This window comes from Herpailurus yagouaroundi, unplaced genomic scaffold, assembly GCF_014898765.1.
Source record: "Herpailurus yagouaroundi ecotype Mexico unplaced genomic scaffold, PumYag 216, whole genome shotgun sequence".
Classification (NCBI taxonomy): Eukaryota; Metazoa; Chordata; class Mammalia; order Carnivora; family Felidae; genus Herpailurus; species Herpailurus yagouaroundi.
In genome coordinates this window covers 14,132,612-14,150,601 of record NW_024412447.1, presented here as the reverse complement: position 1 = coordinate 14,150,601, position 17,990 = coordinate 14,132,612, and the positions used below count along the sequence as shown (strand labels likewise).

Here is a 17,990-nt window from a genome sequence, read left to right as displayed (position 1 = left end):
TTTTTTTTAACATTTATTTATTTTTGAGACAGAGAGAGACAGAGCATGAACAGGGGAGGGGCAGAGAGAGAGAGAGAGACAGAATCTGAAACAGGCTCCAGGCTCTGAGCTGTCAGCACAGAGCCCGATGCGGGGCTCGAACTCACGGACCGTGAGATCATGACCTGAGCTGAAGTCGGACACTTAACCAACCGAGCCACCCAGGCGCCCCGCCTGTTTTATATTTTTTAAACTGAGCCACTATTCTAAATTTTTTTTTAATGTTTTATTTATTTTTGAGACAGGGAGAGACAGAGCATGAACAGGGGAGGGTCAGAGAGAGGGAGACACAGAATCTGAAACAGGCTCTAGGCTCCGAGCTGTCAGCACAGAGCCTGACGTGGGGCTCGAACTCACGGACCGCGAGATCATGACCTGAGCCGAAGTCGGCCGCTTAACTGACTGAGCCACCCAGGCGCCCCAAACTGAGCCACTATTCTAAAGGGAGCCGACCTCCAAAACACCTGTGAACACTGCTCGTCTCTACCTCCAGTCATTTTTGGCTCGGCGGCCCAGAGAGGACTTCGGGTGCAAGATGAGTGGTTCCCGTCCCAGGACGGAATTTCACTGTTTTGTTTTTTAAGTTTATTTATTTACTTTGAGAGAGAGACAGAGACAGCTCGAGTGGGGAAGGGGCGGAGAGAGAGGGAGGGAGAGGGAGAGAGAGAGAGAGAGAGACAGAGAGAGAATCCCAAGCACACTCCACCCTACCTGAGCAGAGCCCCATGCAGGGCTCGAACTCACGAAACCTCAAGATCATGACCTGAGCCAAAACCAGGAGTCCGGACGCTCAACCGACCGAGCCACCTAGGTGCCCCCCGAATTTCGTTTTTTATTTTACCTCTTGGGAAAGGACAGTGGCAGTGGGTAGGGCTGGGGCGGGGAGTGGGGAAGAGTCTACGTGCCCCTTGTCATCTACTTTAGGTAACATGAAGAAGGGAAATTGAGTCCATCTATGTGGTCAGTAACTTCTTTTTTTTCTTAATGTTTATTCATTTTGAGAGAGAGCAAGAGAGAGCATGAGCAAGCTGGGGAGGGGCAGGGAGAGAGAGGGCCACAGAGAATCCCAAGCAGGCTCTGTACTGTGAGCGCGGGGCCCGACACGGGGCTCGATTCCACGAGCCAAAGCTGAAATCAAGAGCTGGACGCTTAACCTACGGAGCCACCCAGGGTGCCCTGCCAGTCATTTATTCCTAAGAGCCCTGCAGGCCTCGAGGTCTAATGGGCCAGTGCTCGTGCGCCCAGATGTCTTCCTCTCTGTAGCTATGCCCCAGGGACAGGAGACCAAGACAGGTGGACTCGTGTTACAAGGCAAGTGGCATTTTCCCCCTTGCTGACACGGCGCGCTCCCAGGATCCCCTCCAAAACACTCGTGCAGCTTGGCGGCCCCCATACCTTCGTCACTGTTGTCGTCCACCAGGATGATTTCCTTCAGCAGGTGCGTCGGCGTGTGGTTGACCGCGCTGTGGACTGACCGCAGGATCACTGACAGGGCCTCGTTCACGAAGATGAATATGATGGAGATCTGGGGCAGCTCCTTGGAGTACTTCAGCTCCTTGCACCTGGGGGAAGAGAGCCAGCCGAGTAGAGTCGGAGGAAGGCGGAAGGCATGGGCGCTGCGGACGGACACGGCCCACGTGCGCCCAAGGTGTGCGTCACCAGTTCCCTCCGGGCCCCCCTTGGCTGAGAACAAAGACGGGAACCTAAGGAGGAGATCGTGAAGGGGTCCAACCCCAATTCTCCTCAACCTGCCGCCCCAAAGGAACCAGAAGCAGCAGTCTCGGGTACGTATCCCGCGTCTCCCAGGCGGCCTGGGTGCCCGTTCACACCGCCTGGTCCCACTCTACTGCCCACCTGCCCCACTCCCTACTCGGGCACCTGCGTTTCCATGCCTGGAGCCTGCTTTGCTGCCGCCCCACCCCCATCTGCTCCCATCCAGAGGCGGCCAGGAGTTGAGGCATGAACACCCCAGCTCGCTCACCCCAGGAGCAGGCTGACTCCAAGGGCAGCGGTTTACAAGGGCTCCCAGGGTCCCCCTAGTGAAACGAGGGAGGGTTCCCCCTCCATCACCCACAGTGGCCATCTGCATACCACACCCTAAGGGGGAGGCCTTCCCTTCCAGGTCCTACTGCCCCACGCCCCTGGTGGTGTTTGCTCTCTCCACCTTCCGAATCAATGGTGCACTCAAACCTTAGTCTTAGGGTCTGCTTCTGGGGGAACCCAAACCAAGCAGCCCGCTCGGGTGGAGCCTGCATTCTAGAATCAGACACGAAAGGCACATGTAAATAATCGTATTCAAGGAAGCGGGTCCTCGGCCTGCATAGGAGCGTGCTGCCGGGTACACCCCATCTCTTCTGGCACGCGTTCCTAGAATCTCCTGGGCGGCGGGCAGGAGACGGGACCGCCTGCCTTTGAGGTCCTCCCTCCTAAGACCCAGCAGCTCCCCCATCCCTGAAAACCGGAATAAAAGAGAAGAGTCCTTTTCACCCAGGCTGGACACAGGGGTGTCGAGCTCTGGCCTCCCTGGAGCTCCCGGTGATGCAAGCTTGATACCCAGAGAACATGCCGTGCGTGGCTCAGTCGTGGGAACACCGCGCCCCGTCCAGGGGAGCACTCACGAATCTGGTCCTCTGCTTAGGCTGAGCCGCATTGGAAATGCCAAGCGGAAACCAAACGGCATGGGAGAGGGCGCTAAGGCATTTCAATACATTCTCCTCCTCCTCGGGTGACATCGGACAATATATAGCACAGGTGTTAGAGGAGAAAACAAAGGCAACGAGCTGAAGGAATGGAGTGAGGGGGAAGAGCACTGAAGAAAGAGCAAGAGAAACGGCTGTTTTTTACGCGGAACAGCTTGGGCTGTGTCGGGCCGTATTAATCAGGCAGGCAATTTTCGGAAGAAAATAAAGTTTTGTTACAAGATACATTTGTGTCTCCTGGAGGAGGACGTCCAGGGATCCGTTGATCATGCAGCCTCATTTTTACCACGTCGCTGTAAATTCACTTCTGGGGCTGCCAGGGAGATTAGAATGGTTATTGACGGGCTCCCGGGCAGTCGGCGGGAATCATCTCATTTGCTGCACGGGGATCCGAGGGAGGAGGGCACCCCAGAAGGTCCCTCCGAGCCCCCTCGACCAACCTGGGCAGCTGACTCACCAGCCCGTCCCTGTGAGCACACATTCTGGACGCGCCCACCTATTCCCAGCGCTCAGCCCCAGGGCTTAAGTGTCTTGGGTCCTTGGTTTTTAACAGCTTCTGGCGCTTGGAACGCAGAAGCAGTAAGACCAGACTGCAGTGTCCCAGCACCTTCTTCTCCACCCACAGGCAACGGGGTCATGATGCAATCAGGACTGAGTTCTGAGTCAAGCCTCTCGGCTAGAGCAGGCAACTCCCGCCCCCAGGGTAAAGTGGGAACTGCCCCTTCATGGGCCAAGGTGGCCATTTGGTAAATCATGGTGGATGGGGGGGGGGGTGTGGGGACAGGGATTTCAAAAATGAGAAAGCGCTCCGTCACACACGGGGTACACTGTTCATAGGTCTTCACCTCTAAAACTGTCAAAATAATCCGCACCACACCTAGCTGTGGTGCTTGCCTGAGACCTCACAAGGGTCATCTGAGAGCCCCGTGACAATGCAACGTACCAACTAATGGAAGGACCCAGTCTGCCCGGCTGCCCCCCCCACCCCCCCTTTCGGCTCCTCCGTTCCCTTCTGTATGCTCCCCAATGCATGGGCCAGGCTTCCAGAGTTTTCACGCAGCCCAGACCCTCCTTGCAGGACCCACCCAGGAGTCTCCTCCCCAGCCTGGCCACCCGGGTCTCTATCCTTGCCCAGCTGACAGTGCACCTCTCCTGGGCCCCATGTCCTCAGGCTTTCCCAATGGGCAGACGAGGTGAATACAGTCACTGTCATAAAAATCAGCGTTCTTTCCTTGGTCTTTTTTTTTTTTTTTTGAGTGTATTTATTTATTCACTGAGGTTTTTAAGCACTGAGGAGTAGGTGCTGACACATACACACGTTACTTACAATCACACCCCCGGGGCCAGACAGGCCGGAAGATGAAGGGTGGTTGCTGCAGGGAGAGAGGCTCACTGGCCGTAGAAATGCAGAGAGAAAGAACGGCTCCTGCCTGTAGGACTTGACACTGAATTCCCGCTGTGGCCTGATGACCGACAGCCAAGTGTTCCGTCCCCCAGTCCCTGCAGAGCCGAGGAGACAGAAGGTGCTAGCGCCCAGTTGCCCCGGTGGCGTGCACGGTGCTCTCGGGGGTGGCCGGGGTGGCGGGGCAGGCCGACTCGGGGAAGGAGAGGTCGGTTTCAGAGCTTGGCTTCCCGCCCCCATCTGTACACAGTGGAACACACAGAACCCGACGTGTTTCCTGCCGCCCCGACGGCCTTCCAGCTGCAAAACCCGGGTAGGAGTAGCCTGGAAGGTTTAGGAGGATAAAAGAACGGATTCGGGATCTGCGAGGCACCCAGGAATGAGCAGAGGATGCTATGCCACAGCAACCGCCAAGTACTTCCAAATCCACAGCCGGGGGGGGGCATCCCATGGGCTTCCTCTAGCAACACGGGCTCGGCACCGGGTCCCAGAAATCACAGGCCTCCTTTCAGAAACGGGTCAGTGAGCAAGAAACAATCTTGTCTTAAAGAAGATGGTTGGCAGGCAAGCTGTCTTAAAGTCTGGATAACTTTTTTTTTTTTCTTTTTTTTCTTTTTGAGAGACAGAGAGACTGAGCGTGGGGGGAGGAGGGGCAGAGAGAGAGAGAGAGAGAGAGAGGGAGACACAGAATCCGAAGCAGGCCCCAGGCTTCGAGCTGCCAGCCCAGGCCCGACGCGGGGCTCGAATCCACGAACCGTGAGATCGTGACCTGAGCCGAAGTCGGCCGCTTAACCGACCGAGCCACCCAGGTGCCCCGGCATTGACTTCATTTAACACCAAAAGTATCCACGACCTCCCTTGGTTGATGCTGAGCGAGGAGAAGAGAGCTGAGGAGAACTGGCCACTTCGGAACCCACCAGGCCTCCAAGCAGGAAATGAAGCCCAAGGAGCTGCCCGTGCCAGGACCTCCTTTTAAGGACAACTTACGTGAGCCCCACGTGGTACATAGATCAGAGGGGCCAAGTGACGCTTGTGACCCAGTTTGCCAACCTGGCAACAAAATGACCCTACAACATCCCCACTGCACTGCTGTAAGAGAATGGAGACGCAACGTGGGCCAGGAGATCTCAGGACCTTACAGACGAGGATGACGGTGATGCTAGCCAACATTTATACAAGTGCAGGCTGTGAGTCGGAAGTTTCTGGAAGCTTCTATGTACTGTTCTGTCTCATTTAACCCTCACAGCAACCTTCTGAGGTAGGCGGTATTATCATCCCCATTTCACAGAGGAGGAAACTGGGGGCCCAGAGAGGTGAAGTCACTTGCCCTGAGTCGCACAAGCTGCCTGAAGACAGCAGCAAGGGTGCCTGGAAGGGAACTTCTTCATCTGATGTCTCGACTCTTCCAAACACGGGATAGCACACGGGGCCAGTTCAGGGCAGGCGCCCACAGGGCCTGCACTCAGGCTCTACTCCTTATCTCTGGTCCCACTTGGGCATTAATCCCTCGGGTCCTAAGGTGAGGGCTCCCCTTCCAGGGCCTACCCAATCTCTCCCGTCACTCAGCTCACACGGATGGTCACTTCGTGGCCAATCTGCTGGGCCTTCCTGGCTGCTTACCCTGAGCTCTGGCTCTGGGGCGTCTCACTAGGGTGTGGGGACCCGTGACCGAGCACTGCCCGGGCCCCAACCCTGCTGTCAGTAGCCAAGAGTCCTGGGCTTTGCAGCTAAAACACGTTCAACACTTAGAACAAGGCAGCTTGGAATGCAGTGCGGTAAACGCTAAATGCCGAACGGTTGACGAGGGTCCCTTCTGTTTCCCTTCCGGGGCCTTCCAGAAGAATCTAGTTAAGGTTGTTCACAGACGGAGCAGTGGGGAGCCAGGGCTTGGAACCACAGGGTCACAGCCGGCTCTGCAAATTCCTACCAGGGTGATTCATTTTCATTTCCCAAGTGCACCAGACACATGCGTAGGGTCAGAAAGGCCAATTAATAAAGGTTCTTTACAGCGGACATGGAGCCCATGCCCTCTCAGTGTCGGCAGCCCAGAGCGAAACCAGAGGGAGGAAAGAGGGGGGAATCAAACGGAATAGGTAGTTTGAGTCAGGAAACACCACCTCGACTGACCCCAAGCAGCCACAGGCTTGGGGCAGACACATCTTCCCATCCACTCCTTCCACTGCTGTGGGTAGTGGTGGGAGGTGAGGCCTCCTCCTCTATGGCTGCCCGACCTCAGATCCACGTCAAAATGGAGGGTCCGGGTCCTGGAGTGTCTACCTTTCTATTTCTTTTTTTTTTTTTTTTTAATGTTTATTTATTTCTGTCTGAGAGACAGAAAGAGAGAGACGAGGGGCAGAGAGAGAGGGAGACAATCCCAAGCAGGCTCAGAGCTGTCGGCGCAGAGCCCGACGCGGGGCTCGAACCCGCAAACCGTGAGATCATGACCTGAGCCGAAACCAAGAGTCAGACGCTTCACCGACTGAGCCCCCCCAGGCGTCCCTACCTTTCAGTTTCTGAATGCGCTTTACGTACGAGAGAAAGCCTGGAACGTACCCGTGTACTACCATCCCCTGGGCTTCCGGAACGAGCACACCAGCTCCCGGGACCCGGATGGCCACCCGCTTCCTTGGCCTGGGCTCACCCTCCTTGATCCACAGCAGATCCCGCCATCTCCAACTGAGAGGCCAAAGGGCCCCATCCCCAAGAATGCATTGCTGTGGCCCAGCCACTTAGCAAGGGGATTCATTTTCCAAATAGTGGTGTCCACTTGCCAGATAGAGGTAATCAGAAAGGAAAAGGCAAATGCGTCAGACGGTCACCTCTTTGCCGCTGCCTGAATTCTGTGAGTCCGAAAACGCTGAAGGCACATCCTTAACCAAAGACATGGCTCGCGTGTGCCAATCTTAGCTATGCCAAGCCATGGGTTATGGGCAATCAAGAACAGAAATGGGACTCCTCCTTGGAAGCCCTACTGCAAAAATGCCCATGCTCCTGAGCCCGGAAAAGGCCATGAACGTTGACACTACACCTGCCAACGGACACGGAACTTCAGAACGTTCCACTCACTTCCTGTGCCACATCAACAACGGCAACTTCACTTTCCGTCCAGCAAGGAGACAAACCGCTCCCTCCTCTCCCCGGCCCACTGTGGACGCGGGGCCAGATGATGAAGTCAGATCGCAAAGCACATCTAACTGCTTCTAATGCTCAGTGTTATGGGTCAACTTGGCTAGGCCGTGGTCTTTTGGCCACACGTTATTCTAGAGGTTTCTGAAGGTACTTTTTTTTTTCCTCGATGAGACTGACATGCAGATCAGTAGGCCTGGGTTAAAGCAGATTACTCTCCATAATGTGGGTGGGCCTCATCCCGTCAGTTGGAAGGTTCAAAGAGAAAAAAAAAGACTGAGGTCCCCCCGGGGGAAAGGGAATTCGGACAGCAGACTGCCTTTGGATCCTCGCTGCAACATGAGTTCCTCCCTGGGTCTCCGAGCTGCAGGTGAGCCCTGCGGGTTTTCGGATAGGCCAGCCTTCACAATCACGTATGCCAAATTCCTTTAAATAAATGTTTCTCGTTCTCTCTTTAGCTCTCCCTTCCCCTCCTGTCTCTCTCTCTCTCTCTCTCCATCCGTCTGTAAATATAATGATATTTGATATAATGATAGAGACAGATAAAGAGAGAACGTCTCACACCTGCAGCTGATGACAAGACAAATCCGAGGTTTCCCAGTCTTCACGGCCCTCAGAGGACCCGCCCTGAAGCTTCTCTGGAAGGCAGGTCAAAGCCTCCAACCCTCCCCTGCCTCCCCACTGCTCTCTGCTTTTACCAGTCTCCCCTCTGGCTCATCTCCCTCCTGCAGGGAAGCGTGCCTCTTAATCCACCGAGGAAATCAAGGCCATCAAGGCCATCGGCAGGAATTTCCAAAAGTGGTCACGGGCCTGTAGCATCAGCGTCGGTCAGCATCCCCTGGCAACCGGGCAGACCCTGGGCCCCCATCCCGATCAAGCTCCGCATCGTGGCTCCTCTGCAGGTGCGGATGAGAGAAGCCACGCACAAGTAAGGACCCTCTGTCCCTCCTCCCCCGGAGGAAGCAGAGTCAGGAAGCCAGACGCTCAGGTCTCTCCCATTTAAATACAATGTGGGTCTCTCCCACAGCTTTCATTGATGTCTTTCTTCTCCTTGTCTCCTTCCGTCTCCCATGTCTCCCATCGGTTCCTCACTCCACTCTCATCCTTTGGCTTCAAGTTACCCTCTCGCACTAAAACCGCTCTTGTTAGTTTCCAATGACATCCGTGTGGCCGGAATCAGCAGATACCTCCCGACCATCATTGCTGCAGGATTTAACGTTGTTGCCTCTCACCTCATATAAATGTGACTCACTCTTGGGTGCTGGCACACCCAGGGTTCCCGGAGTCACACCTCCGCTCTCTCTCCCACCTGATCGGCCCCGGCCCCCTGTTCTTTTTCCCGGGTTGCCCTTTCTGTTCCCGCTCCAAATCCCCAAATTCCTCAAGGCTCCTTCTCTGCCCTTGGCTGACTCTAACTAGGCGACCTCGTCCTGATCTATGGCTCCAACTGTCACGCCCTGCAATTTCCAAACCCGCATCACTAGCCTGGACCTCGGCTCAAGCAACAGCTTCCCACTGGACGTGGCCACCTGGATGCCTCGCAAGCCCAAGGTCAGCACGCCTAAACCTGACACCCGCTCTGTCTGTGCCTTCCTGTCTCCATCGCAGGGGACCGCCCTCTCTTCTCAGGAGGCACGTTAGAATCACGACCCATTCACCTCGTCTGGCTGGTCACCGAATCCTGAAGATTCTGCCATCTTGAGGTTCTCTTTGTGACACTCGCCCCTCTCCCCCCCCCGCCCCCCCCCCGCCATTTGCACTGCCCTGGCTCCACGTCTCAACGCTTCCCTCCTGGATGTCACCGAAAGCCACTTACTGGAGCCCTGCTTCCAGCCGGCCCCCTCTACAGCTCAGCCTCACTCTATCCACCACACTGCTGCCAGCATGTTCTTTCTTTTTAATATTATATTTTTAAGTGATCTCTACTCAACGCGGGGCTCGAACTTACAACCTGGGGATCAAGAGGCCCACGCTGAGCCACCTAGGTGCCCCCAGCATGACCTTCCTAAAATGCAAATGGGATCAGGACACCCTCCCCCTGTAACTATCTCCTCGCCTTCTCCGTTGCTTTCAGAGTCAGGTTTAAACTCCTTTGCTTGGCACCCAGTTCAGCCCCAGCTCATCCTTCCAACATCAGTTCCTACCCCGTTCCCCCAGCTACCGTGAAGCAGTCATACTTCCCGCAACCAGGAATGCCCTCTCTCAATGCACACTCTTGCCCCTCTGCCTAAAGCGCCTTTCCTTGGACCTAACACGCCCCTCCTCTCCAGCCCCACCCCAGGCACGTCCTGGCCTGATGTGAGGTCCCTGTCCTCTGTTGCGTTCTCCCCCTCTGCAAATTGCCATCCTGATGCCCTTCACTCTCTTCTCTCCCACTTCGGGGCAGCTGGGCTCCCTCTGTTTCCCCAGAGCCCAGCCCAGTCCTCGGCAGATAAATGGTTACTGCACGAACCCGTGAAAACCCTCCTACCTTCCCCATTTCTTCTCTCTGCTCTTTTTATGATCAAAGACATCACTTATCGTCTCCCGAATTATAACATCAGTGATGGCACCTCAACACTTAAAAAAGACACCACCCTGAACTCGACTGCCTGCTGTCTCCTTTGATTTACTAATCAGAACTCAAATTCCGAAAGCCCGTTTGGGTCAAGTGCATTAACCAGGCCGACAGCCCCTCTCTTTCTCCCCTCCTCATCGAGCCTCTCCTATAATCCACGGAAAGAGCGCTATCATTTTTAGCAACAGCAAACCTTGCAAAACAAGACAGGGGGCCGAGCCACCGGGATGCACGAGGCCCCTCTACTGGACCGCTCATTACCAGGGAGAAGGCACACTTTGCTGAGTGGTTTAATTTCCTCAAGTTGAGCTCGGCACTTCATCCAGGAAGGAGCTCCACACCTCATTAGCTCGGTTCCTACGCAGCCAGGCTCTGGGACGAACTGCCTACTTCAGCATCTGAGTTCCTGTGCATCCCGCAGATCAGTCACACTGGGGCGATTTTCATGAATCGAGATGCAGCCTGCTCTGTGCCTGAGACGGGGTCCCATCCTGGGGTCCACAGAGCCCCCCAGGAAAAGCCTCCCAAATTGAATGCGAGATGTGGTGGGCGTAGGAATTTTTTTTTTTCCCTGGACGAGAATTCACACCTTTTGTGGGCTTCCCACAGAAGCACAGAGGAAGGGTAGAACCCAGGGCACATGGCCAGAGGGCACAGTTGTCAGTGACAGGCCAGTGCCCCGCCCACACCCTGTTTTCAAGCACCAAAGGATCAACAAAGCTCTAGGCCTCCCCTGCCAGCCTGGTTCCTACAAACATTTCTGTTGGAATATTCCCGAAGCCATTTTTGATTCTTGAGCTGATTACCTACAGGTACCATGGAATCTCCCAGGCTTCCTGGGACGTCTCTTTCTCCGAGTCCTGAAGAGTTGCTTTTCCAAGGACAAGGTCTGAGACTCAGCGTCCTTGGCCAGGTGGCAGATATGACAGTTTCAAGGTGTGGCAGGAGGTCATGACATGGGCACCCCCTACCTGTGTCTCTTTATCTTTGGAAGGTTTTGTTTTGTTTCGTAAGTGAAAAGGGTTGATTCATCTTCTTTAACCCTCAACTCTGACCACGGGTCCCTGCTTTGTGCAGCATGCTTTTTCTAGAAGGGAAGGGAGGAGCCACACATAGGGGGTGGGGGGAGGGTGGAGAGGATGATGGTGGGGGAGGAAGGGAAGGGTGGGGAGGGGCATCCTTCAGACTCTCCGCTCAACAGATGGATCTCTCCGGGCATGAGGAAGCTAATCTTGTTGTAGCCAACTGACGAGAACAGAAAAAGAAAAGAAAAACCCTGGAGTTTTATTAAGCAATGGCTCAGGAACAGAATTTCTAAAAGCAATTAAGGGTAAATTAATGCAGACAGTTTCAGGCCAGAGCTAAGAAAACCTCAGTGCACTTAAGGCACAAGAAATGCTGCCTAAGTTATTCACACGTGGTATTTATCCCATAACCTTCCGAAGGGGAGTGCGATGAACGGGGACCCCCCCCCCCACAATGGCCACAGGAGGCCAAAACGCATTAGGAAATGATCCCAACTGGAAATAATAAATAGCCGTGTCCCAAGGCCCAGCAGATCCAAAATGTGGGCAATCTGATCCTTCAGAGAAACGGAAGGGCCCTAAAAGGCTCTGCACTCAGCCGAAGCCTCACTCTCCCACTCTAGCCCCTCCCGGAGCTCCAATCTGGGACCAAAGGTTGTCTTCTAGAACTTCAGCGAGGCAGTGAGAAACATATTACCCAACGGATGACTTTTCCTTTCCTTTCCTTGCCTTGCTCTGGTCAAACTGGCCAGTCCAGCCTGCCTTTTCAGAGACACTGACCACGAAAACACTTGTGTTCATTCCTGCATCTGGGCCACCCTTCCGTCCTTGGTGCTATGGTACCTCCACACAGAAAGCCGTCCCCAAGGGCAGGCCCTCCACCATGGGACTCCAATCGGACACACCAGCCCCCACCCCACCCCCCAGCCTCAGCTTAGTGTTAACCTGATGCTGCTTATCTTACTCAATCCGAAAACGCCTTCTCCCTCCCCGAACCGCCAGAGGCTTCAGCAGATTCTGCTTATGTTGTGTGGCAAAAGGCATTAACCCTTCACCCCTCTGTGTGCGCTGCTCCTTTGCCAAGTGACTTCTTCCAGGAGGTTTTTCTCGCTGAAGAGGCCAAGTCTATCTCCCCACCCACGGGATCTGGGCGCGGCCACAGGATCGGCTTTGACTTTCAGAACAAGGTAAGGGGCTTTTGCGGGTCCAAGCATGAGCCTCCGGGGGTTCTCGTGCCCTTGGCCATCACCTGAGAAGCGCTGGGCTGGCCCTCTGCTCCGAGAGGGCAATGCAGGATGAGTAACAAAAGGTGACCCCCCCCCCATCCCGCAAACACACACATGTGTGTGAGCCCAGCTTCTGCAGCCGTGCGTTGGGCCAAGAACCTTCCAGTGTACGCATTATCCCATTACTTTTCACGGTAAGCCAGGAATGTAGGTATACCCATTGTACTGATGAGTAAACTGAGGCCAGAGGCAAGTGAGTAGTAGGCAGAGCTGGACTTCAAACCCAGATCTACCTGACTCCAACGACCTTTGTCTTAGCCTCCGAAAAACAAAACCGTTTCTCCAGGAGGGTCTGAGCAGAGACATATGTCTTGGCTTTTGTCTACTAAACAAAGCCACAGGCATGATGACGTCACTAATGCTAAGCCAAGTCACCAAACTGGGGCCGAACACCTAACCTAACTGCAGTTTCCGCCTCCCCCAGAAATGTTGTCTTCACTAGTCAGTCAGGAATTTTCTGGTTGGCTCTGATGAGGTCATTGGTCACAGGAGCCCTTCTCCATCCCCCACAGAGTAAAGTGAGGTAAACCCACCGAAAAAGACCCCCAGCCATCCCCACTAAGGGAAGGTGGCCTTGTCTGAAACAATCCTTCTTTTGGCTAATGACTCTTTGCCCACCCTCCTTCCAATTTCCTTTGCTTGAATGCTCTTTTTTAACATGCCTATTCCTTGACATTTAACCGTAACCTCCAATGTGCTATACAAACATGTGTTACTTTCATAAGTTAGAAATACTACAAATGTTACTTTTTCAAAGATTTCTATAGAACTAACTTTACCACTTGACAAATAATCCCAACACTGACCGGAAAGAATAAACAGGCGAGAATAAATAACAAAACGGTTGAGGGGAAAAGGGTTGTAAGGAAACCTGGAAACATCCATGATGTTGAAGTCAAATGTCAAGTGAATAGCAATCTAATCAAGAACCAGATGATGGACATGTGAAACAGAAGTAAGATGCTAGAAACAGATCCGATCTTGGAGAATTTATGCCGAGAAGTTTCCACAATAAATGATGTTAGGGCTGAGTCACTCTTTGTCGGGTGAAACAGTGACAGTCCCCCCTACGAACAAACTAAAAGTAAATTTTATTTTATTTTTTTAAGTTTATTTACTTATTTAAGTAATTCTACACCCAACGTGGGGCTCGAACTCACGACCCCAAGATCAAGACTAGAACGCTCCTCCGAATGAGCCAGTCAGGCGCCCCCAAAAAGAACATTTTAAATAAACAAACTGGCTGAGTGCAGAACTCAAAATAAAAGGAAAGCAACATAAAAATGTGAGGGAATATTCATGCAAACTCCGGATATCGAAGAATCTCCAATAGTTGAATAATATTTGCAAACTTCTGATCACGAAAATAAAATTGAAACAGCAACCTCCCCCCCCCCCAAAAAATTTCACAGCAATTACAAGGGGAGAAGATAATAAGGGCCCAAAGAACGCAAATAAACAAAAAACATGAACAGACAATTCAGAGAACCAAAGAAATAAACACCACGCATATGAAAATAGGCAGACCATCACTAGCAATAAAAAAGACTCAAAACAATAATGAGATGTCATTTTGCCTCTATGTGGTGGAATTGTCAATAACTTTTTCTTGCTTCTTTGTACATTTCCTGCTCTTATTTTTTAGAGTGAGCAAATGTAACACAGAAAAACACATCAGTTTAGATTAACACACGAATGACTGAGCCATATTGCAGAATTAAAGGGAGTCGCAATGCCGGACTACAAGTTCTTGGATTTTCACACGAGAGCATGACATCAGTTGGCATGAATAGGAAACAGCCATGTCATCCCCACAACAGACCTTCTGAGGCCACAATCGGAGACAGAAGTCTTGAGTCAAAACCAACATCACAACTGTTCCACCTGTTGAAATGCAGATGGGGGAAAAGAATCATGTGGCCTGATCTCACGTTATCCATTCTAGAAAGCAAGCATGCCTACCGACTGAAATGGACCTCCACCTTTTTTCTCTACCCAGAAGCTTTTCCAAGAGGGCCTTATATAATAAGGGGTTTATACCATAAAGGTATAATAAACATAAAACCGATCACTGCGATTGTAAGCCTTCCTCTGTTAGTCAACACGTAACTTTGAAAGGGCAAGAGAAACTTAAATATGAAATAACTGTAATTTTGTTTAAATGGCGACGTTAGCTCCAGCCATCTGCCAATTTCTTAAGGTGATGGGAACTGCCCATTTACAATGATGATAATGCTGCACGAGATGAGAGCCCCAGCCTGGGTTTCTTTTACAAAGAAACTGAGCCATCCAACTGAGCCTGCCAGGCAGCTAGTCTAGCCCATTAATAACCATTGATCAAACAACCCCATGACTTCTGCACTAGGACATACTTCTGCTCCGGAGTAGAAGGGCATGAAAAGAAACTTCATTCCTGTTTAAATGCCGTTCCCAGTGGTTTCTCGATATCCTATAGAATGTTCCCTGTCACCTTGTACCATCTCTCAGACATGTTAATAACAGGTAATTTTCACAGTTTTCAACCTGCCTCCAGGTAATGCCTTCCTTTCTAAAACCCCACGGGTGGGGCGCCTGGGTGGCTCAGTCGGTTGAGCGTCCGACTTCAGCTCAGGTCACGATCTCGAGGCCCGTGAGTTCGAGCCCCGCGTCGGACTCTGGGCTGATGGCTCAGAGCCTGGAGCCTGTTTCCGATTCTGTGTCTCCCTCTCTCTCTGCCCCTCCCCCGTTCATTCTCTGTCTCTCTCTGTCTCAAAAATAAATAAACATTAAAAAAAAATTAAAAAAAAAAACCCCACAGGTAAGGTCTTATGCTAACTTGGAGACCTGTAACGCATTGACTCAATTCCTCCTATCTTGGGCCGGCAAGGGAGCTATAGAAAACGGTACACGAGGCACAGTGGTAATAATAAATCTGTCCATGCAGCTGAAGGCCCCAACCCTTACCCTTCCCATCACTGGCCAGTAGGTTTCATGAGATCAGGGACCACATCTCTTCGGCTGATACATTTCCAGCACACAGGAAGGGCGCATCCCAGATGCTCAGAAAGTATTTGTAAGATACATTAATAAATAGAAAAAAGGCATCTAGTCATGTGTGGCAAAAAGAGGTTATATGGAATGCCCAGTTCTGGAATCCTACAGATTTAATGAAGACCCTAGACTTGTAGGAAGACTGAGTCTCCTCCCAGGGTAACTCCTACACCTGTTTGAAGATGCCACGTCAGATCACTGGAGAGAAAGCTCTCCCGCCTGAGGATGATGACTTTGTGTAACTCCAAATATTTTATGATAGATGGAAGACAGCGCCCATCCCTCAATTTTGACATGGATCTTGTGTCTCTCTTAAAAACAAAAAAAAACAAAGCACTTGTTCTTTCATTCCCACACCCCTAGGACCAGTGTATCTAGATCACCTGGAAACAACAGGTTGATGGTGACATTTGCACATATTGGACATCGATTATGGACAAGCAAAGTGTTGAAGATACAGAAAGTTTTTTAAAAACCTCACTGTTACCCTGGAAAAGTTCACAGCCCCATAAGAGAAAAAGCTAGGTAAATCGTAACTACGATTACGGAATGCTACATGTCACAAGGGAAGTTTGCTCAGGATGGTCCGAGATCTCTGCCTTCAAGGAGACAGATGGGGGTCCCACCCAGACCCAGGGAAGGTTTTGCAGCGGAGAGAAAATGTGCCCTCAGCCATGAAGCATTAGTAGGTAATTTCCAGGTGAGGACCGGTGAAGGGAGAGACGGGACAAAGGGCAAAATTCTCTGAGCAAAACAAAATGAACAGCATGTGTAAAAACGGAGGAGAGAAAACGTACAGTGCACCGCCAAGAAGCAGAAATCGGGGTTTCGGGGCGTGTCCGGGAGGCGGAAAAGAAACCAACGGTCAACCAGGTTGCTCTGAAGGCAGTTTAGAAAATTCAGACTAAGTCCTCCAGCAGCGCGAAGCCATGAAGTCAAGGATTATTGAGCAGGGAAGAGGCATGACAGCACAGGGCATGTGTCTAAATCAAACAACAGCATCCCTGCAAGCAAGGCCAAGATGCGACCTCAGAGGCCGAGTTCCGAGCTCTCGAAAAGACATGGGTGCGTAAGTTCCCTGCCCAGCAAGCTCATTCATTCCAGACCGCCCAGATCACAACCCCAGGTCCTCACGGAGCCCGCTCATCTGCTCTACAGATGACCCTGTAGAGACATCTTCCAAAGGTACTCAGGCTTGGCTCAGACACTCCGATTCCTCTCCTAGGCCCCAAAGCTCTGGCCTACCCACTAGTTCTCAGGGTGGATCTTTGGCAGGGCCCTGTCTACCCCATCCTGAAGAAAGAACATAACAAAAAGTATTTCCTTGATCTCTTACATAAATTAGCAGCTCACCACGTTGTTGGCAGAAACTCATGTTTTTCAGTTCAAGTCAAAACTGTGAACAAGGCACTTTATCTTACAGGCAGAGCCCTAGAGGGAGCGAGCTGACCTCTGAAACTAAACTTGGGAGGAGCTCTGGACCCAGAGGGCTGGTGAGACCCGGCAAAGAAGTGGGCAACTTGCCAGATCTGATTTCTCGATTTCCCAGAGGCCTCTGGCATTAGGGGGCCTCACCCGAACCAGGCCCCACCCCTTACCAGAAAACTCACGTAGCTCAGAGGGACCCATCAAGAAATCAGCAATAAACATGTCCAACAGAAGGGCATCTCTGCCTACATCCGAGGCCAGTAGACCACACATCACAATGGCAGCCAAGCAAGAACCATCTCCCAGCCCCCACATATAAAGAGAAACCCCTGGGGATTAGAATTTGGCCCCATATCCTTCATCAACTCTGCACTGCCAGCTCAGAGCCCAACACGGGGCGCAGACTCACCAGACCATGAGATCATGACCTGAACGGAAACCAAGAGTGGGACACTTAACCAACTGAGCTACTCAGGCGCCCCTGAAACCACATTTAGAAAGCTACTCCAAAGCAACAAAGAAGAAGTTTTGAAAAGGTGGGGCAAGAGAAGGAGGTAATCAATGAGAAGATAAGTAGAGTCACTTGGCAAAAAACATGAAGGGATCAAGGGTCAGAGAAATATTTCTTTTTGATAAAAGGTATGATTTAGGACAATTAAACGGTCATGAATGTATGCACCTGATAGCATGCTTTGAAAACATGCAAAGCAAAAGGTACTGAAAACCTAAGAAGTATGGGGCGCCCGGGTGGCTCAGTCAGTTAAGCATCTGACTTTGGCTCAGGTTGTGATCTCACAGCTCATCAGTTCGAGCCCCGCATCAGGCTCTGTGCCGACAGCTCAGAGCCTGGAGCCTGCTTCAGATTCTGTGTCTCCCTCTCTCTCTCTCCCCTCCTCCTGCTCATGCTCTGTCTCTCTGTCCCTCAAAAATAAATAAAAACATTAAAAAAAATTTAAAGAAAAGAAAATCCAAGAAGTAAAAGATAAATCCACAGTCATACTGAGAGATATTCACCACATCTCTCTCAGAAATCAAAGGAAACAAAAATATCCAATAAATACATGAAAAGATGATCTATCTCTATAGTAATCAAAGAAATGCATCCAAGAGCTGTAACAAAGTACTTTTTTTTTTTTTTAATCTTTTGGGTTGGGAAAACAAATTGAAGACAGATCTTATACAGTCCTGTCAAATGTGAGGAAAGACACCCTCATACACTGCTGGTTGGAGATTAAGCAGGCAAAATCATTTAAAGAACAAGTTAGCAGCACCCTGCAAAATTAAAAATGAGCATGCCTGGCACATCCACGCATAAGCAAATGTCAGACAGACACAGGAAGCAGCCACAAGTGGTCACCTTTGTTGAGAACAGTGAGGTTTGGGTCTGGGGCTTTAGAA

General features: G+C 51.6%; 1 protein-coding gene and 1 long non-coding RNA gene across 2 annotated transcripts in view; one reads left to right on the top strand and one right to left on the bottom strand.

Moving 5' to 3' along the window:
* GALNT17 (polypeptide N-acetylgalactosaminyltransferase 17) overlaps positions 1 to 17,990 on the bottom strand; it is a 445,375-nt gene that overhangs the window by 240,227 nt on the left and 187,158 nt on the right. Inside the window, exon 3 of the mRNA XM_040456200.1 lies at positions 1,435 to 1,601. Coding sequence (XP_040312134.1) covers positions 1,435 to 1,601 — 167 coding nt within the window. The remainder of the gene's footprint in view (positions 1 to 1,434; positions 1,602 to 17,990) is intronic.
* Positions 6,584 to 9,148, top strand: LOC121017770 (uncharacterized). Its single transcript, XR_005784893.1, has 2 exons — positions 6,584 to 7,636; positions 7,803 to 9,148. It is a non-coding gene; the product is annotated as an uncharacterized LOC121017770 (long non-coding RNA).